General features: G+C 37.8%; 1 protein-coding gene across 4 annotated transcripts in view; it reads right to left on the bottom strand.

Annotated features, from left to right (window-relative positions):
* LOC101738107 (leucine-rich repeat flightless-interacting protein 2) overlaps positions 1–23,437 on the bottom strand; it is a 52,252-nt gene that overhangs the window by 20,162 nt on the left and 8,653 nt on the right. For 2 of the 4 annotated variants that reach the window (XM_038013178.2, XM_062670745.1), the window contains exon 1: positions 7,826–8,647. The exons of 1 other annotated variant lie outside the window; for it this stretch is intronic. In XM_038013178.2, coding sequence (XP_037869106.1) covers positions 7,826–8,143 — 318 coding nt within the window. In that variant the 5' untranslated portion in view covers positions 8,144–8,647. Of the gene's footprint in view, positions 1–7,023; positions 7,279–7,825; positions 8,648–23,437 lie in introns of those variants that run through there. One more of the 4 variants, XM_038013179.2, reaches the window with a different exon arrangement.

Below are 23,437 nucleotides of genomic sequence, written 5' to 3'. Positions count from 1 at the left end.
GGGTAAGAAATAATAATGTTAATTTTAAATGCCCAGCGAAGCGGTCGGGTGCAGCTAGTACACTTATAAAGTTAAGCTTAAGTGATACGGATTTCAATGACCTTGTTTACTTATTTCTACTATCAATACTATCAATAGTGATTGAACGGTACGTTTATTGCGCAAAAATAAAAATAAAGTTTCTTTGTGTGTTTGTTCTCTGCGCGTTCGTAAGCCGTTCAATCTAATTGAACTAGTGGTCCCGCAGTAGTCGAAATTCGACTATAATTAATTGAAATTGTAAGTTTGTAAACTATTATGATTCTATTTTATACTACTATAATCACAAATTTCACCAAAGCTACACTATTCAAAAATATTAATAAAGACAAACAATATTTAATCTATTCTCAGTTTGACCACAGACGTCAAGAACAAAAGATTGACAATAAATAGTATGCATGCGTGTGTGCGTCAAACACATGGTATGTAGTGTGTGTAATGTTTTCTTTACTGATTTAATGTATCTTTTATGAATTAATTTAAAAAAATATTAGCATTGTGCACTATTCTCTGTATTCTCTATAAGTGTGCAAAATTTCATACTCCTCCGTCCGCGCAATTTTCGTAAAATGGGATACAAAGTTTTTGCTTCACGTATTAATATATAGATATGCAATTGAATATGCAATTTCGAAAAGAGCACCTGTCGCATATTTTGTCAAATACGTTTTTTCATATACATGTAGTTTTGAGGCTTACCTACACCCATTTTATAATAATTCCAGTAATTTTCAATTGCTAATTAAGACTAAAATATATCTCGAAAGTTAATATTTTAAATTTTACACTGCTTTAGAAAATAATTCGTTTTTTTTTCGTTTCCTGAACGTTTTACATTTTCAGAGATGTGCCTTTTCGAAATTGCATATTCAATTGTGATGAAACTCGTTTTTGTTTTAGTTGGCATTTGAGGGAAAATTACTGTCCTACTCTTCAACTTAAGACAGATGTGCTGTTTCAATTAATACACGTCATTTTTCTATGAATGTGGAAGGATTTAGAGGAAGAGGTAGACCTAAGAAGAAATGGATTGTGTGAAAGACGATATGGGTAGGAGGGGAGTGAGCGAAGAAATGGTATATGATAGAAGAGTATGGAAGGAGAAAACATGTTGCGCCGACTCCAGGTGACTGGGAGAAGGGCAGGATAATAATGATGATTTTTCGGTCACCGTCCGCGTCGATTACGACGAAGAGTTCGACGAGCGAACTAACCCATAAACAAAACCCATTGAGTTTCCGGTCGGATTTTCTCCGGATTCCGATCCGGCGGTAGATTCTGTGAAACACTGCTCTTGCTAGGACATGTTGACAAATTCTCTCAGGTTGAGCCCATAAGCTCTCCTATTCGTGCGCGCTTAATTAGAATAGGCCCTAGGGCTACTAGCGATTGGGTAGGTGAAAAAAATGTCATTTCATACATCAGCGCACAGTGGCAATTTTTTTTAATATGCACAACTTCAAATTAAGTTTGAGTAGTCATTTCTTTAGATAACTGAGTGATCTATATTCGATTTACTACGACAAACCTAGACAGCGTTTTACAATGCGCTTGTCTTTTCGTATTGTTAAATTACATATTATTTCAGTAAATACTGTATATATTGTACTAGCGACCCGCCCTCGCTTCGCTTCGGAAACATTAAATTTTATTATTGATAGCTGAGTCCCGTTATGTAACCGCGGGTGACGCCGCGGGGCGAAGCTAGTCTAAAAAAGTAGCCTAAGTTACTCCTTATATCATCAGCTACCTATCAGTGAAAGTCTCGTCAAAATCGATCCGGCCGTTCAAGAGTTTAGCCGGTACAAACAGACATACAGACAAAAATTGAAAAAAAAAAAATATTTTGGTGTATGCATCGTATATATAAGTATATTCATACGCATGTAGTGAAAAGCGGTTATTTCAATATCACAAAAGACACTCCAAATTTATTTATATGTATAGATTCATCCTCATCGCCTGTCAAACTCTCCGAAGTTTGTCAAGTGACTAACCTACTAGACTAAGAATTTATATTTGTAAATATTATTAACTAGGCAATTGTGAATTAAAATCAGTTTGAGAACCCCATTTACTTTTATACGCTTATTTTCGATAGTATGTTATTATTCGTCAAAAAAGCATTTAATGCTTTCACATTTAACGAACTTGAAAAAAACAATCACGATCATAAAAAAATCATTAAGAAACATTTCATTGTCTATGTCATTGTATGTATATATATCTTCAGGTCGAAGGTCAGGTCGAATCACTTTTGATTGCAAATGAAAAAAAAAACAACAACATAAAATTTATTTCTACATTAATTATTAATCTATACGCGTATGGTTCAAGCGACGGGACCAACTAAGGCGATTCGTTCGGTTGAGGATTAATTATGACGTCATCGTTTAGGACAACAAACCGAGAAAGAGCTACGGCCTGGCTATCTTTGTTTGAACACGGATTAGCCTTAATACTTTTGCTATCTAAGATTACTCTGTTTGGCTGCATTGTTTAGTCTTATAGAAGTTAAGTAGTCATTAAGTATTCGACGTAAATGACGCATCAATAATGTGGTTTCTGCTAGATTTACAAGTTGTTTAAAATTAGATCAACTATAAGAACTTTTGTTAAATTAGTACAATGAAAATGTCATACTATGGACGAAAAGATGTGTGTTATACAAATTAAGGCATTCATGTTGATGTCTACGGGCTCCGGTAGCCACTTAACACAAGGAGGGCTGTGAGCTGGTTTAGTGTTCACTCTCATTATTACCCAGCCACAAGCTGTCCATTAATGAACCTAAGCCGCCACAACACGATATGATGCACTGGACGCGGCATTCGCGCACCTTTCTCAAAGCATTTTCCCATATAATTGTTATAAATTCCCGGGCTTATCTTCATACCCACAGCTGATCTAGTACTAAGTGACACCGGAGTCCTTAGATATCTACAAACACAAATGCCGGCACCCAGTTTGAGGCATGACTAGACCGTGCTAACACTAGCTTGCAGAATCTACCACCGGATCGGAATCGCGACCCCTTGAGAAGATCCGGCGATTAACTCAGTGGGTCGTCGAACTATTTATTTCGTAATCGACAAGTTCGGGAGGTGATCGGATTTTGAAAAGCCTAAAAACATCGACAGAGGATCCGGGGAAGCCGACAAGACATATAGGGTTCACAGTCCGTCTAAAACCCATATATACCACAAAATTTAAAACCGCTTCCTTATGTCGAGAAGATTGAAACATTATATTAAACCAACACAGACTACACTCGACAAACTTTCTCCCACCTATTTTATTTGTTCATTACAGGTATATCGTTCCAAATTAATCCTCTTGTATATACAAATTCCTGACCTTATCCAACATGGTTACACGATTTATCAGAATCCGAATTAAACAAACACGTTATTACCCGAAGGTATTTCGATTGACATTGACTGTAAACACAAGCGTCCTAATTCGTGTGAGATAAAGCAATCACGCCTCATGTGTCGAAATTTTGTAGATAGCCCAACGAACAGTTTTATTCTCGAATCTGGAATTGGCAGTTTCATAGTAGTTTTTTAGGCTTCCGCATGGAGGGTAGAGGTAAGGAGCACCATCATGTCTTTTTTTTATTGCTTAGATGCGTGGACGAGCTCACAGCGCACCTGATGTTAAGTGGTTACTGGAGCCCATAGACATCTACGACGTAAATGCGCAACCCACCTTGAGATATCAGTTCTAAGGTCTCAAGTACAACGGCTGCTTCACCCTTCAAACCGAAACGTATTACTGCTACACGGTAGAAATAGGCAGGGTGGTGGTACCTATCCGTGCGGACTCACTCTTGTATAGGAGACAAGTCAAAAAGGGTTCAGGGTGGATAGGTACCAACAGGTTTACTGGTGGTAGGACTCTTAATAAGAATCGTAATAAATATAATAATTAAAATAACTTTTTAAGATTTAATCTTGGGTTTTACGTTTGACGGTCGTCTTACGTGACCCCAAAAACTGTAAAATGTTGTCGATTAATCCGTAAAACTAGTTTTAATTATGACAGTTTCATTTCAACAATATGGTTGAAATGACAGATCTCTATTTCGAACGACGCGGCGCTTCATTATTTTCGAATTAACAATCCGGTCAAGTTAATGACTGGCAGTCCAATGTTTTTATTTACACACATACTTATACTCAAGTCGTTGGCTACGGTAATATTTGTTATTCTAGACTCAATACACCGACTCAAACAAGGTACATTTTCGCCATAGACACAGCTCACTGAGTTTCCCGCAGGATCTTCTAAGTGGGTCACGATCCGGTGGTAGACTGGTAGTCGATTGATAGTGAAAAGCACTGCCTCTTGCTAGGCCTAGTGTTAAGAAATTCTCTTAGGTTGAGCCCTTGAGTTCGTCCACTCGTCCGGGCGTAGCTTGGAATAAGCCCCTTAGGCGAACCAGTGAATAAGTAAGAGAAAAAAGTAAATTTTTTTCAAGTTGAAATGTAAACATTGCGTTCTTTACATTATTTTATATCAACTAGTGGTACGCACGTACATAGCTTGTGGCGATAAGTTATCGAGTTATGGATAAAGAAAATGACACATTATAATCTGCTTTGTGCAACAGAACGCGTAGTCCCTGGCACACATTTTTTTGAATGTCTGTTTTTTTTAATAGGGAAGCTTAAAAACAAACGACTTTCAAATAAAGATAGGTCTTTCTTAATGTTAAAAAGCGCCAGCAGCAGCCCCCCAGTTAGCAGCTAGTTTGGCTTCTAGTGATTGCCCTCCGGCCCATCATAGTATGATGCCACCATTCATTTATATTATAAAAAGACTTTTCCACTTTTAAAACCATAACGTGTTACTGCTTCGTAACAGAAATGTATGAAATAGTGGCAATTACCCACAGACAATACCCCGTCATGAGCATTTCAAAATATATTTATTCATAAATATGTTGCATTGCATTGCAATTTTATTTTTATACGATTTTATTAATTTATGAAAATCCTTCGTGAACGCATTAATTTTAATGTCGATTTAGCCGCATGATCCGATTCGGGTGCCGTATGCTTTAAACACAGTAGTAACACGTCCTATTATTTTATTTAAATCGCAATAATAATTATTTTTCACGTAAATTTTCTCATTTCACATTGGAATCACTATATTAAAATTATCAAATGCCTATACATTCGCTGTTCTATACGCACTCCATTCAACATATCGCCCATAGCTGTACGCACCTTGTAACGATCGACATTCGATTTTTAAGAGACACATGTTAAATACAAAACACACAACAAACGGGCGATGATCTCATCATTCTGCAAGCCTGTGTGTGTGTGTACTTACGGGACGAATTTTGCACGATTATAATTACTTAAAACATTCGAGATCGTATTTAGGACATTTAACAAATTTTATGGGAAGCAGTTCGCTAAGGACTTATGATGCCTTTGAAAATTATGTATTGGTTTTTAAAGTCCATTAAGATCTATTGTAACGGCTTGATCCGTCCTGCCTATTTCAGCCACGAAGCAATCTGCTCCAGTTTCAAGGGTGGAATATAATTTGTAAATACCATTTGGATTGTGAACGCATCTGCTGGTTGTTCTGAAAGAAACTCTTGTCTTTATAACTAAATCTGCATTTACGTCTTAACCTCGCTCTTTTATTAACATTACATTATTCCCGAAGTTTCGGACACTTGACAGTTGCCCGTGGTCAGCGGTAGTATTTATTATATCTACGACTGGCGAAAACTGTAGGAAATACTACTCTTGTATATGGGTTATGAGAAATCACTCATGTCACAGATCATTTCTATACCCGTCCATGGAGATGACAGAACATTTCAAACAATTTTGCTGCTTCAATGTGCTATTGCTGTATTACAAGACTTGATTAGTATTTAAAATAAATGTACGCTCATTGTCGGATAATAATGCTTTTTATAACGACAAGTACATTTAACGGTATCTTTGCGAAATTCAACAAAAGCTATCAACTTTTATCAAAGTAGAATCTAATCGAAAAACGATTTATAAAGAGCTAATGGTAATAAAGAAACATATAGAAAAACTCTTAATTATTTAATAAATACTTATTATAGAGCTTTGTTAAATAAAACTGGCATTTAAAAATAAAAAAAAAGAAATATTTTACGGCACACCCAAAGATCGTGATTAATCACTGATGCTCATTGATATTAGCAATGCTAGCTGTGGGATAAGTGAGCCAATGCCGCTTAGCATTGTTTCCAAGTCTCGTTTGTGAATAGCCATAAGGAAATACTGTGGAAGGAAGCTCATTCCAGAGTCGGATGGTACGTGGAAAAAATTATCTCTCGAGATGAGCTGTGGATGATCTCAACGTTTCCAAGTAGTAGGCGATGGGTTCATTAACTCCTCAGAGCGTTCCCATCAAACATTCGATACAAAACATACCTATAGAAAACCAAAATCTCCCCTAGATCTTAAGTTATAGAAAGATTGAACACGGGCTTTATAGATAGGGTCGCTAATCACTTAACCATCAAGGCGGACACTATAAATTATTCATTTAACTATAATTTAATATTATATACTGCACAATACTCACGTATAAGCCTAATTCGACCGCCTAAGCGCAGTAGCAGCTCCATTGACATTTCCTCAAGTAACGACCGTGACGTCACCACAGGATTCCAAACAATAGACACATCTGATTCAATCTAAGGCTCAACTTACTCTGACTATTGTGTAGCTTATAACATCGTTGGAGTTCAAAACAAGGAGCGAAAATTTTAATATTCATAAAAAAAATCCATCCCTACCCTTTGGAAATTGGAAAGGTTTGTGTTCTACTCAGAGCACATTTTAAACTACCAATGATTTAAACATATGGTTCTTTCCGGGATATTGCTCTTCATCGTGACACATCCACACACACACAAACATACTTAAACTAAATAAGAGTCGATTGAAATTATCTTGAAATTTAACTCACGTATAAGACAACGAAACGAGCAGTCAAACCAAACAAATTCTCGACTAATGGCATTTTATAGGTCGCAAAACACACACACACAAATCGATCTACACTTGATTTTGCACACTGGAGTCTTAGTTCAAGGTATAATTTACAAAGATCCGTACTAACAAGACCGTCACGACTATACGAAACGACACCTATCACAGTCGATGGCAAAATAACAACTTGGTTCAAGAAAAATGTGCAGGAAAACATTAAAGTAGTCAAACGTAACTAATTCGGAAAACACCTGACACAACACACAAAGTAGTGTGCGGCCTCTGAAGTTTAACAGAAAACAACATATTTTAAAAGAGATAAGATAATATCGACCTTGTTTAGTTTATTAACTAAAATCATTATGTATTGAACTAGACACGTCGTGGTTCAGATTAAGCCATATTACGAAGACGACAGCTAGATTTTTCCCTATAATTAGAATACATTTAATAGAAGTAATTCTAATTAGATAAACCATGCATATTGAAGAAATCGATAATTATGCCCATTAGTTTCTATACTCTCAAGATATTTTTTTGGTTTTACTCAGTAATAAAGTATACCTACTACACTAAAATATTCCTGGAGAAACTGAGTGTAATCGATACAACTAAACATTTATCGAATATTGAGACACACAATAAAGGGATAAATCACAGGTGCATGCATACCTTCACTGATGACTAATGTGTGAATCAATAATTTCCAAATAAACAATTCTATCGAAAAATCCGGAATGATTCAAGGCTCAAATATTTTATAGGTTTTAAATACGTACATGATTATGTTGATCTCCTAGGATGCCAACAATCGAAGGTGTTTGTTCAGCGTAGGAATCTCGGCGCACATCTGTTAAGACTGGACCTTCTAAGGGCGTCATCTGACTATTGTGGCCGTTAACTTTTGGAGTATTCTCTTCTACATATTGACCATTCTTGACTTCTTCATTGATAGTGTCATTAACAGGTATATGAGATTTGTTATTTTCGACAACGGTTTCGTCGCCGGAGTCCTCGAAGTCCCCGTCGGTGAAAGCGTCTCCGCTTTCTTCGTCGCTGTTATCGGGGGTGGCCATCTCAGATCGGCGTCCCATCATCCAAGCGTTTATTGTCGCGACGCCAAATAACACAATGTTTACAAAACGCTACGAAACGTTAGCGAAACTGAATAAATTCAAGTAGAGTTTCGAAGATTGCGACATGTTACAAAATGCTCAATTAGAAAGGAAGGTCGCAATTTTTGCACTAAAACACTGCACGGACTGCACCCTCACTGGAACTCGATAACAATTTATTGTATTCTTTACTTTATCTTATCGTTTTTCACTTTGTAAAACTTTCAAAGATTCTTTTTCAAGTTTTTTAACGAACACAATTTCACATTCACCTTCCTTTGCTCTGTGCGAATTATCATAGAACCTGCCAGATTAATTTTGTTGTGATTATATTTTTCTGAATAGATTAAAAGTGGCCGTTACACACGCGCGTTTGGTTCGATGTGGTGAGACCGACTAATGTCAGTGGTGTTCTTGTGACTGACTGCATGCTTCGTTCACGTCACAAACGTCACACATGTACGAATGATAGCGCGCAGTGATTGAATGACAACTGTGTTGTGACTAGGATGCTATTTGAATTAATAATGACCGGGTAGCACTCAACGAAATATGTACTTTTATTTCCTAATTTATTATAAACTAGCTGTACCCGTCCGCTTCGCTGGGCATTTAAAATTAACATTATTATTTCTCACCCCCACAAAGAGTCTCATCATTAACGCTCCCGTAACTGGTGTGGGGAATCCAACACACATATAAATATTAGCCTATCCATTAAGTACATGTCTTTTCTACATGGACACCAAGTCAATCGGATGCATGGTTCAGTATTTATAACGCAACATCCGTAAAAACCACTGTAGATTTATAATTAGTATAGATTACATGTGAAATTAAAACGTCATAACAATAACTATCTAAATATTATTTCTGACCGAAAATATAAAAAAATATTGTTTTACTAACTTACGCCAGAAAACGAGTAAGCTTATTATTGGCAATGTTAATATATTTGTATTTGCATCCTCGTCATTGAGTTGCAGGCACGATACCACTAAGCCACATCGCAAAAAACTAATTTTGTCATAATTTACTCATTACGTCAGCGCTAATGGTGCAAATTTGACTAATTGCATCATCAGTGTGACAATTTAAATAGGTCAAATGCTTTAATAAAATAATGACCAACTACTATACCATTTAAGAACAATAATATCTGTAAAATGACTGCAATAATTTATTTTGATTCCAACATTGAGGTCGGAGGATCTAGAGCTATAGACCTTCTCTGCTTATCAATTGGAAAATATAGACTCCGCCGCTATTTAATCGAGGAATAAAAATTATAGTTCGGATTTTTTAAAAAACCCAACAATAACAACGCGAGAATGTGTCCATATCAACTCATGACACATTCGATAAAGAAGTAATTTAAAAAATATAATATACAAATTAATTTAAATCCAATTAAAACATGTTTGACATTGAAGTTATCGCAGGAAGACTTGTTACGTACAGTAATAAACCGCGATAAGAGACAGAGGAAACTCGTACAGGGAAACGTGGAACCATAACACACTGATACTAGCGGAGCATAGTGACCACCATTCTTGAAGCCAAAAATACAATAAAACTATCCACAGCCCAATTAGTGTCTAGTCGGATCTTGTCAGTGGGTTGCGATTGCGATCCGATGGTAGATTATGCAAAGCACTGCTCTTGCTAGGGCTAGGCGTTAGTAAATTCTCTCAAATTGAGCCCGTGAGCTCACCTACCCGTCTGAGCGTAGCTGGCATAGCCTCTTAAGCTCTATTCGCTAGTTAGGGAAACAATAAAATACTGTCCTAATTAATAAAACAAAAACATAAATATGTATACATTAAAGACAGGAGCAGTCGTTATGCAAAACAATTCAAGATTTCAACTTCATTTGTTTAGGGCTTCGATAATCACTTAACATCAGGAGTTGACGTGATATATGCAATAAATTAAAAACAATGTCAAACCCCCTTGCTATTGGAAGACACATTAAGGCAATTAGTTTTAGTTAGAGCACAAGCTGAATATATCGTCTTTTCGCATTAAAAGTGCAAAGCAAAAATATTCGAAATTGAGTTAATATGCGAAATCATTTCGTATCACCAGTATTTTTCTCATAATTGCTGTCAAAAGAGCGTAGTTAAGTTTTAGTTTTTTTTATTTAGTTTACTTACGTTTTGACTACTATTAACAAAATGAATACATAATTATACCTTGAAAAGATAGATAATGTAACTGGTAAAAAATAAAAAATAAATGTTGCAAAGATGATTAATATTAAAAATATCACATGTTAAACCTTTAAAACACTCTCCTGTAAAATTAGTAAGTTTTGAGATTATACAGTTTTAATGCGAGAAGACGATATGCCAATGGGTTCAGACGATGACCAAACTACAGGTGGAAGCCTGATCGTGTCGCTTGTTATCATTTAGTTCCAAACAGTGACAAACCTAGATTACATTGACTACCAACTTTTATTATTTAATGTATAGTATAGGCAATGGCTGGAATTTTATATATTATATTATATTTATATTATATTTAAAATTACTCTCTTTAATTGATTACCTGATTGGGCCCTGTTTAATTCAATAACACAGTTTTTGTTTTGGATTGATAAACAAACCCACCAAGTATTAAGTGGTCACCGGGACTTGTATGACCATGCAGTTTCTCTTTGTTTGTTCAATTAATATCTCTTGACAAATAACCGTTAAGAATCTTCTGGAAATGTAACAGCGGTTACAGTTAGTCTAGCAGTAAGCCTGAGTAAGGACGTACATAGTCGGATAATTAGCTCTATCCGGGATACGAGCGACCTGCATTGGAACGCGAATGCCGTTTGAAGGAAAATTCCTTTTACCTGCAATTTATAAGCGTCCGTGACCTAATCGCTCAGACGTCCGGTGACTTATCTCATGATAACAGTTTAAATTAGTAATTTTTAAAGTCTATGCCCAAAATTCGGTCAAGAATCCAAAACAAATCAATATGGTAGGCAGCGGCTAATGGTAGGCAGCGGCTTGGCTCTGCCCCTGGCATTGCTGACGTCCATGAGCGACGGTAACCGCTTACCACGAGGTGGGCCGTATGCTCGTTTGCCAGCTAAGGCAATAAATAAATAAAACCCGTTGCAGTAAGTCCATCACTAGGCGATTGAGGCGAGTTGAAAGAAGATCGCATTAGTTGATTGTGGAAACTACAATTCGTGCGAGTCAAACGAGCCACAACAAACAGTTCTGGGTCAGAGAACGGGCCCTCGACAATGATGCAAGGCCGTCACGGAGCGCTGTCTTCGCTTGATAATACGAAACGGAGAGCTGACTTCAAGTGTGCAGTTTTACAACAAAACAATTTAAGCTTTAAGGCTTTGCACAACAGGGTCTCAATTCAAACGTTTGCTTTCGTGTTTGGTGAAAGCACTCCGTAAGATTTTTGACTGTCAACTATTCACATGACGGTGTGAGCTCATAACAATGCCGACGATAATCGCAAAGACCTTAGAATCAAGATACGCGCTCAGAATACCAAAACCCTCAACATTCGTTTAAAATAAAAACAAAATATATGCATATAATGTCTTAATGTTATCGCGTGGCAATTTTTTTTTTTCTGTGTGGACGAGCTCACGGCCCACCTGGTATTAAGTGGTTACCGGAGCCCATAAACATCTACAATAAAGCCGCCACCCACCTTGAGATATGAGCTCTAATGACTCAGTTTTTAAAGTACAACGGCTACCCCACCCTTCAAACCGAAACGCATTACTGCTTCACGGCAGAAATAGGCAGGGTGGTGGTACCTACCCGTGCGGACTCACAAGACGTCCTAGCACCACTACAAAAGACGAAAAAAGATAAATATTAGTGATGTTAAATCACGAACTGTCACGAAGTGAAGGACTGGTGGATACATGAGGATAGGAATTTGGCGGAAGCTGCGTTCTTTATGCAGTAGTATTCTTTCTACTCTAGCAAGGACTTCTAGCTAGAGGGAGCGGGTTCTAATGAACAAAACGCCCTGATCGTTTATTTAATACAACAAATAAACCCGAATTATTTTTTAAATCCAAGACAATTTGGTTAAGCAATACGGCGAACTGTTATCACAATATGTGTTGGGCCTATGTACATTACCTTTGAAGACACTTAAGTACTTTTCATGTACGTAAACTTACAACTTATTCGCGGTACATCTCTATCAACACCTCAATCGAACCAAACGATCGTCGGCCTTCGGCGATAACATCCAACCCACTGAGTTTCTCGCCGGATCTTCTCAGTGGGTCGCGATTCCGATCCGGTAGTAGATTCTGCGAAGCACTGCTCTTGCTAGGGCTAGTGTTAGCAAATTCTCTCAGCTTGAGCTCGTGAGCTCACCTACCCATCCGCGCGAAGTTGGGATAGCCCCTTATACTACCAACGATTAGGTAAGAAAAAAAACGATAATATCAAATTGCACTCGATATACAAACAATAATTGACTGCAGTGTAAATTATAGCCTCAATGAAGATCACACAGAAAGCCGTCAACACGTAATACACGAGTTTTAATTCAATAAAAAAATCTCGCATTGGAATCACGAAGCCCGTATGACATGACGGTTCCGAATCAAATGAGATCGATGCATGGACCGCGATATGCGTTATACTAGTTGTATTAATACACGTGACATTTGCTAAGCACGATGCTCGAGCGCCAGCGCACGATGCACGCAATTTCGTAATAGGGCTGTCAGTTGCCGATGCATGTCGTTTGATAAAGGTCATAATAAAAAAAATTAAATCCTAAAGCGTCTGTAATGCACAAGTTGACACTTTGGTTGAACGTGTGACATAGCCCTGATAGAAGGGCATTTCCAAAACGATATAAATAAATCAAATTGAGAATCATGAATTCAATCTTCCTGAAATGAGAACATTAATAAATTATTCAAGACCTTAAAAAAGGCTAAATGAGTCAATATCTATATATTAATACGTGAAACAAAAACTTTATACCCCTTTTTACGAAAATTGCGCGGACAGGGGAGCATGAAATTTCCCACATTTATAGAGAATATAGAGGGAAGAATGGTATTTTTTTTTAATTATGCATTAATGATACATTAAATCAATAAAAATCATATACACATATATTCTCTGTTTATTGTCAAACTTTTGTTATTGTTTAAAGTCTGTGGTCAAATTAAGAATAGGTTAATCTTTAATATTATTTGTCTGTAGTGTAGTCTTGGCGAAATTTGTGATTATATTATTTGTAAGTATAATAGTCTTTGACAATAGAACCAAACTTCTAATTTCAATTATTTATAGTCGTATTTCGACTACTACGGGACCACTAGTTACAAATAAAAGTTTATATTATTTATTTTTACAAAATTTTTTGGAGTTCATGCTTTTTGTAACAAAATCTCAATTATTCATCATTGATCAGAGAGTGTCTTGTACCAAAAGTATTATATTAAAAATCTTTATTTAAGTTTTGCGACAAAAATAAATAATGCGATAATTAATTAAAAAATTTGCGACAACCCTGTTTAGCGATAAAGGTGAACGATCGATACGTGATCTATTTGTTGATTGATTCGTACCAAATTATAACGACGGTTGATTAACGGAACCACGCACCGTTTGGTTTACGAAGAATGAATGAATTCATCTAATTTAAGTGGAACAATTGGGACTAACAATTTATATTATTTACTAGCTGACCCGGCAGACTTCGTAGTGCCTCAATCGATAAATAAAAGACCTAAACTTTTGTATAAAATAAACTTAAAATTAACAAAAGGAATCCGTCCGACGGGGGACACATCAAAGGAAAATCAAAATTATTATTTTTATTTCATTCCGAGCATTTTCATATTTATCTACCATTTAAACCTTCTCTGGACTTCCACAAATAATTCAAGACCAAAATTAGCCAAATCGGTCGAGCCGTTCTCGAGTTTTAAGCGAGACTAACGAACAGCAATTCATTTATTTTTTATTGCCTTTGTAGGCAGACGAGCATACGGCCCACCTGATGGTAAGTGGTCACCGTCGCTCATGGACGTCAGCAATGCCAGGGGCAGAGCCAAGCCGCTGCCTACCACTTTATAAACATAGATTATTAAAACATGAGAATCCCACTGAGTTTCTCGCCGGATCTTCTCAGTGGAACGCTATTCCGATCCGCTATTAGATTCTCGAAGCACTGCAATATGAGACTTTGATGTCTTGAAATAAAAGTTTATTTTTATTTTATTTTATTATAATCGATGAACCGTAAATGTTGACTAACATCATTAAAACCCAACCATCTAAACGGTAGCATCTATCAACATTTATGACATACTGGCTATTTATAGGCCCATCGAGTTTGGAACGTCTGTGGTAATAGTGGGCGTATTGGGATCGCGATTGGTACCGTCATTTTGTTAACTTCTATTGCTCCAAAACACCGCATCATATGCTCATAGACGGCATTTTCTCCATCTCCATTGATATATCTAGATTTGGTAGATCCAACGGAATTATGTGTTTATTATTAAGCTTCGTTTGCCACTGGAGACATTAGTAGAACCTTACTAAAACATATTTTAAAAGTCAGTAAAAACCGATATGTTAGATTATTCAAACATACATTAAATATAAAATTCACCCTATGAGCTCGCTCTTGAATATTTAACTAGGCTAATCTATGCACCACCATATATGTAACTCATATCGCATATAACTACAGACCTGGTTTATCGGCGACAGAGTCAAATATCTAAATTCTATAACCCTAAATTGCCAAAAAACTCATAAAACTGAAAAAAAAACGAAAAATCTATTTTGCAGCAAGCAGACTATTAAATGATCCATCAGACGTGAGAAAAAAAACAGCAGACATTTGCATAACTTTTCGTCACTATTACACAGCATGTTTTGAGGTACACGTACGCATCCTTACGACAACACGTAATGGATTATCGCAAATTATGCAAACCGCTTTCTCCGCAAGCCGGTTCTGCATCGAATGAACATGCCGTCCTAAATACACCTTCCTGTTTACAACGTCCTGAGACATTTATTACTGCATTGCATCATAGGAATGTTTATTTAGTTTAAAGTTTTTTTTTTATTGTTTCGATGGGTGGACGAGCTCACAGCCCACCTGGTGTTAAGTGGTTACTGGAGCCCACAGACATCTACAACGTAAATGCGCCACCCACCTTGAGATATAAGTCCTAAGATCTCAGTATAGTTACAACGGCTGCCCCACCCTTCAAACCAAAGTTTCAAAATTTAGTTTTTTTATTAATGTAGACAACGTTGATCAAAGGATCGTGTTCATAATTTATTACTCTTGTAGGTAAATAAACTTGGAACTGTTTTCAAGTTGATTCAAACAAAATTTATCAAACAAATTCGGTTTTAATGTACTCACTATTTTCGGTCTGACTAGACATACGATCGATCGAGCCGAATCCTCGTCGCTGCTGCTCTCCAGACAGTCAGACAGGGACGGCGATCGTCTCGGCGGCCAGGACTTCAAAGATTTTTCACTGCACGGCGAAGGAATAACCAATGGTGGCGGCAGCAACGGACCGTGACCGCGCCACCAGGACACCAGTGCCGGGGCCACACCGACCACCATCGACAACCCAAGTTTGACCATCATCCCCGTAAAGTCAATAAATACGATTCAAAACAACACCATTCTACTATAGCTCTCAATTTAAAAAGACTAAAAGTAGCGTAAATAATTATTTCTATTTTCGGTACATGCGGTCTCGGACACTTTCACTCAGTCAATGTCTCTATTGTCACTAAAACCGACAAACGAGTGATATGGATTAACAGGCAACGTGTTGCGAATCACGTTTTTAAGTACTTAATATTATTTGCACGTGTCACTAATCCAATATAACATGTCAGCGCGTCCTTAAAAATCGTTCACTAGCCAGAATCGCGTGGACTCGACAAATCACTGAATTCAACTAAGTTGAATGCGCGAACGCCTGAGGCAAAGTCCACGGCGAGCTTACAACGGATCACGCGTTTCGGTATGATGAAAGTTGAGCGGTCCGGATGCAGGAGGAGGACGGTGTTCCTTCGCGCTCTCAGACGGACGAGTGCCGGTCGTTGACGCTGAAGACCCCCACCTCCCCCGTTCGTCCAGGGCGCCCCTCCAGCCGCCCGCCCAAAACGAAAAAAAAAAACTCTTTAGTCCTGTCGCGCGAAATGACTGGCTTCTGAAATAGCTTCTCGTAACGTTATTACGAGAGTGCACACGCGTTTGAAATCTATCTATACTAATATTATAAAGCTGAAGAGTTTGTTTGTTTGAACGTCCTAATCTCTACTGGTCCGATTTGAAAAAATATTTATATTAGGTAGCCCATTTATTGAGGAAGGCTATATAGGCTATATATCTTCACGCTAAGAGCAACAATAAAGAATGTTTCAAAATCGGAGTTTTTCCCTTTTGAGAGCTTCTGCTGCGAGCGCTGCAGAAACGGTTAAAGTTTCGCTAAAATAAATTTTAGTTATTCCACGCGAAGGAAATCGCGGGCAAAAGCTATTTTTTAATATTAACAATTTAGATTCGGTCAAACGAATTCGGTTTATTCTCCATAACGATAGCGCAATCACCACGGCTCGCAATCGCTCCGCCAAACGTAACGGTGCAATGAAACAGAATGAACGAAACGAGATCGCTCGAGATGTAGGTAAAAAACGGTGTTAAAAGTCGCTGTATAAAATTTGACGTTTTAAACATCCATCGGGTGCGAGAGCTGTGGAACTAGGATTTCGAAATAGGAATGGATTTCATTCGTCACATGTGTCGTCATTTGGGGGTTGAAAATAGAAGATTTTTTTTCTACCTAAACTGATAGCCTTGAGAGGCTATTTCAGCGTAATCTTAGCTAGCAGGTGAGCTCACGGGGCTCAAACCGGTGTGATGCTAACACTGACCCTAGCAAAAGCAACTAGTCACCGTTCTCGTCGAACCCGTCGCTTGCGACGAAGGGCTCGACGAGTAAATTAACTCCCAGACACAGCCCACTGAGTTTCTCGCCGGATCTTCTCAGTGGGTCGCGTTTCCGATCCGGTGGTAGATTCTGCGAAGCACGGCTCTTGCTAGGGTTCGTGTTAGCAACGTCATCAGGTTTGAGCCCCGTGAGCTCACCTACAAAAGTTAGGGTTACGCTGACATAGCCTCTCAAGGCTCTCAGCTTAGGTAGGAAAAAAAAAAAAAAAAAAGCAAAAGCAGTGCTTCGCAGAATCTACCACCGGATCGGAAACGCGACCCACTGAGAAGATCCGGCGAGAAACTCAGTGGGCTGTGTCTGTTGGTTAATTCGACGGGTTCGACGAGGACGGTGACCGGTGCTTGTGGTACCTAAAAGCACCGTTAATGGATCGGGAGGATCCGTAATGACGTGTTTTGGGCGACGTCGACTGTTTACCATTCGGTCTACAGGATCGGGTATGAATAGACGATGAGATAACGCTAAACCATAGACTAATTAATATACGAGTAGCCACAAGTGACATCATTGGTTGTTATTAGTTCGCCTAACGAAAAGAAACGTAAGCGCTATTAGATTTTTTTTTTATTTATTGCTTAGATGACGGTAATTAAAACAGTCCGCATTATTTAGTCATTTTTAATTATAGAGACCAGCAATAAATTCTCGAAAATCAGAAAAACGAAGATGATCAATTTTCTCCAAAACTGAATTCAATATTGGAGCAATCTTGTAATAGTATTAAAATCTGCAAATTGGCATAACCACAATGGAAATCAGGAATTGTATATGATCTTAAGTTTGGAATATCCGACTTTCAAATTACGGAAGATCTTTATTCTTTACCCCTTGAACACAATATGCAACTTGTTCTACACTTCATCTTCTCTGACACAGTTCCAAGATTATTTTTACGTTTACGTTTACAATTAACGTTTTACATTCCAATCGTTTTTTACTCCACTATAGCATAGTACATCTGCGGTGGAATTGCATCAGATCGAGGGTGGTTGCCGGGGGCGGTCGCAGACGGATCGATGCTAGCCTTTGACGTCACCGCAGACGTGGAGGCTGACTGTATTATCATACAATTACATGTACCCCGCTGTATTTACGTTATGTATTAAATAAAATTAATTGTATATACTCGTGGATGATGTAGGTTTTTTTTGGCGAGAAGTTTAAAGATTTAACATAGTGTACTAAAACTGAACATAGATTCAACTCGAAGGATACCTTATGAAAGATCGATTGAGTAAAGATTTCTAAAACCCTGAATTAGTAAAAAAATTAAGAGGTGTAGGGATCAAACAAGTTCCTTTTGATCAATACAGTGGTTTAGTCTAGAAGAATTAATCCAAACCGGCGTACAGATTTTTTCTTTTTTTTTTTCTATATGTTGTCCATGAGCGTGGTGCGATAAAAATTGCACAAAAAAAATTTTTTTTCCAAAAAACTAGACTTCAAGCTTCAAGCTGCTTTTGTTAAGATTCCGATATGGCAATTTTTCTCAAAATTACAGCGATCAGATAACTCGTTAAAATTCCATAATTTTTTCGATTACTATATTTATAAAACACCGTAGTCTTCCGTGATGATCACGAAAACTGTAAAGTGTTCAAAACGATGGAATATAATTAAAGTATAATAAAAAAACGCGAGATTGAACCGCAACTGTAGTTTATCAATCTTTTAACAATAGTATAATTTTGTCGAAAAGGCAAGAGAGAGAGAATATCCTTCAAATAGTCTAAAATTTCAACTAATCTTATGGTAGGCCGCGATATTTGCATTGTATTTATTTTTTGTGAACACCAGAAACCGTATTTTCAGAAAGCTGGAAGCACATCTGCCCAATTTAATCCAGTAATAAATAAAACCTCCACTTTATAATTAAGACAATGGAATATATTATTAAAAATTAATTACATACTGACGCACAGCTTATTGTGCAAATCATGACATCCCACACGTTTACGTAAATAGTTCCGTCTTCCGCGACTGTGGGCCGGATCCGGGGAGGCTTTACGAAACTGGGACGCCGGATCGATTTGGGTCATTAACCCCGGCCGGGAGCAACCGGCTGTTGACCTATATAAAATGTTCTACAGCTGTAACTGCACGCAATGCAGTAGCGAGATGAAATATTTTAATCTATTCTAAATTACGTGTAGTTAAATCTAAAATTGGTTTTACAATGAGCAAAAACGCTTTATTTATTTATTTATTTATTTATTGTTTATGTGGGTAGACTAGCTCACATGCCACTTGGTGTTAAGTGGTTACTGGAGCCCATAGACATCTACGACGTAAATGCGCCACCCACCTTGAGATATAAGTTGTAAGGTCTCAAGTATAGTTACAACGGCTGCCCCACCCTTCAAACCGTAACGCATTACTGCTTCACGGCAGAAATAGGCAGGGTGGTGGTATCTACCCTCTAGCCGCACAGACTCACAAGAGGTCCTACCACCAGTAAATGTTTTAACGTAATCACATTTTTATCGTTAATTCAATACGATGCAAACTTAAATGATGTAAAGATTCTAAACAGACCGGCTGACATCGTAAGACCTTATTCGGCTCATTTGAAAAAGGAATCCGACCTTAACGTATCCACGTGTTTATCTTGTTTCATAAATTATAACAAATCCGGAAAGTCGGTAGAAAAACATGCCAATGTAATATGATTATTATAATATTATTTTCTGCTAGCTTTGATTGCGACTCCATTCAGATGTGTATGAGAACTTTAAGAATAGCTTGGATTTTTTTTAATAACCTTTAATCACAGCGCGATTCATAAAACTAATAACGCCATCTATCGAGTGTTCCTGTAAGCGCGCATAGGTCTTATAAGCTTATTATATTTATATTAAATAAAAAGCATACGAAATAATGTACATATATTAATGATATTATAATATAATGCTTACAGCATGAAGTTTTTTTATTATAGAAGTTAAGATTAAACAAATAAAGTATAGATTTGAAGTTCTTTAAGCTGTGTCAAGTTGAGAAGGGTAGGGCATCTACCACCGGATCCCTCAGACAATCAAGGAGAAAGCCATTGTCTCTGTTGGGACTTCTTCTTCATCGTTCCCTCACTGTGGGGGATCGCGACACATGTGGCTTTCCTCCATAGTGTTCGGTCATGGGTGGCATGATGGACCACATGGTATAGACCACAAACCAACCGCTCTCGTAATCAGATCTGACCATCTGGCTGGTATTCTGCCCACGGCGCGCTTGCCTTCTATGCCACCCAAAATTATGAGCTTCTCTAATTCATGTGTGAGAGACCGCATGACTTGTCCAAAGAAGCCCATAACACGCTCTGATAGGACAGGTTAAGCGAATTTTCAATTGGTTAGAACAGTGGCTATCCCAATTGGTATCGCAGTAAATATACGCAAGGCGATGTTACAAGCACAGAATAACACCCCTGCACTCTCGCCCAAGCGTCCAATCCCCCCCGAGGTCAGTGTATTTAGTGCGAATTTTGAACTTCTCGATCGCGAGATCCCTTAAGCGAAAAACTCGCACTAAGCACACAGAGCCCGGGCGGGGTAAGGGGACGCAATAAGCCAGACCAACCAACAGGATTGGTTTGATAATAAAAAAATACCGAAAGAATGACACGACAACTGACAATGAGCTCAACTAATTACTAACAATATTCTATAGAGAACTACTTAGTGAACAAAACAAACAAAACGAATTATAAACTATCCAATTCAAAACAATAAATATGTATTTGAAGCAGCGATATTACTATATAGTTCTTCTGAACTAGTAATAAAATAGAACTAGTTCTTCTGAACTAGCAATATCGCTGCTGCAAAGATTCGAATGCGTTATATGTTCATTGATAAGAGGGACACACCCGATCCTGTGGACCGAATGGTAAACATTCGACGTCGCCCTAAACACGTCATTGCGGATCCTCCCGATCCATTAACGGTGCTTTTAGGGACCTCAAGCACCGGTCACCGTCCTTGCCGAACCTGTCGCTTGCGACGAAGGGCTCGACGAGTAAATTAACCAATAGACAGCCCACTGAGTTTTTCGCCGGATCTTCTCGGATTCCCGCGAATGATGATTGATGTTAAATGTATGTTACATTTGATGGTGATTACTTTATTATTCTCAAAACGTGGAATTCGATAGTGAACACGTGTTAAAAACGTGCTTTGTAAACATATTGGTACCCGTATGCGGATTTGATCCCTAGTATAATGGCAACCATTGATGCGTAGTATAATGACGTTTTATCCTTTAGGCCACCGCCTGTTTTTATTTATTTATAGAACAATTAAAATAAAATATTTTTTAATAAATTTTTTCCTACCTAATCGCTAGTAGCCTAAGTGCCTATTAGAGCTACGCTCGGACGGGATTCATTAATTACCAGAAATAAAATTAGTATCTTAAAAAATATGTCGCATTGGACCTTCTTACTGTTCAAACTTGAACACCCTGTGTTAAGTACAGCGTGTCCATAATTATATCATCCATATAAATCATACTTGTAAATATCGTTAAAGACCTTAATGGTAATTAAGATTCTGATTACTATTCACAGCAAACGGATATGGATCTCCATAGAAACCATAAAATTGTATAAATATACTGCTGCAATTCAATGCATTTTCATGTTCCGAATGTCTTAGTTATATTCATCGGGGTCGTATTTGTTAGTTTTACGCCAAAAAATACAAGTGATCATTTGAAAAACCATTTTTAATCGGCTGAAATTTAGCTGTGCGAGTTTAGAAATAGCTGTTCGGCCCGTTAACTATCTATTTCTGGTGCAATGACGTTGTTTGTTATTAGTTTTGTTTCGCGCGCTCCAATGCACATTGCACACGTGTGTACTGATAGTTCTTAATACCATTCCTCCTCCTCCTCCATCAGTCGATCGCTCATTGCAGAGCATCGTGATGCGTCCGCCTGTGACCTTTTTTGTGTTTTGTAGCCACTTATGTCGGTCTTTTTTTTCCTACCTATGCTGATAGCCTTGAGAGGCTATTTCAGCTTCGCCCTAACATGTAGGTGAGCTTACGGGGTTCAAACCGGAGTGTTGCTAACAGTGGCCCTAGCGAGATCAGTGCTTCGTAGAATCTACCACCGGATCGGAAACACGACCCACTGAGACGATCCGGCGAGAACCTCAGTGGGCTGTATCTATGGGCTAATTCGCTCGTTGAGCCCTTCGTCGCAAGCGACGGGTTCGACGAGGACGGTGACCGGTGCTTGTGGTACCTAAAAGCACCGTTAATGGACCGGGAGGATCCGTAATTACGTGTTTTGGGCGACGTCGACTGTTTACCATTCGGTCTACAGGATCGTGTCGTGTCGTGATATCTCAATGTGGATGGCGCATTTACGTTGTAGATGTCTATGGGCTCCGGTAACGTCTTAACACCAGGTTGGCTGTGAGCTCGTCCACCCACCTAAGTAATAAAAAAATAAAAAAATATTTTTTGTGTACTTTTTTTTAATATGCAAGGAAAATGATAACCCTTTACAGTCCAGACTTGTGTGTTTGTGTTTTGAGACAGTGATAAAGGTTACATACCTGGCGTATTTAACCACGGAATAGATAAATAAGGTTGGAATGGTAATGTAGGCGGGGCAAGCGTGCCACAGTTATGATCGAACAAACATAACTCGACCGATTCTTTCATTCACCGCGTTTAGTGCGCTTCGGAATACTTGGGCGAACAGATCTCCGCTTTATAGTGCCGTGTTGTGCAATTATAACTTGTAAAACAAAAAATCAGACCTCAAGTATAGAGCGAGGAGGTATATCTTTCGATCGGTAAGTCGAAATTACCATTTAATTACAATATTATTTGTCTAAAACATAAAAATATACTGAGCATTATGAAATTCCAAACAACAATATTATTGCAGCAAGTTATAAATAGCATACATTGCGCGATGTGTACTCGCCCAATGAACGCAATGACCAAGTCAGCTTCCAATATACTACATGCATTGCGTTCTCTACACTTCAATCTTTAAAATTTCGGCCTTTGGCCTGATTGGCCGTGGTGCTTTTGCCGATAGTGAGGTGACCATGTGGTGAAATAAAATCATCGACAGAATTCTCGACTATATTTACATTTGACATTGATAATTTTTGCATTATTTTATATTTAATTAATGATGTATTTAGTATATTCTAGTATATTCTTAGTGAGACGTATTTTGAGTAAAATAAATATGTATTATTATTATTGAATTATTATCATTGAATTAAAGTGAGGGTATAATATAAA

Source organism: Bombyx mori, chromosome 10, assembly GCF_030269925.1.
Source record: "Bombyx mori chromosome 10, ASM3026992v2".
Taxonomy (NCBI): domain Eukaryota; kingdom Metazoa; phylum Arthropoda; class Insecta; order Lepidoptera; family Bombycidae; genus Bombyx; species Bombyx mori.
Note: the sequence above shows the minus strand (reverse complement) of the source record. Positions and strands in the feature narration are given on the sequence as shown.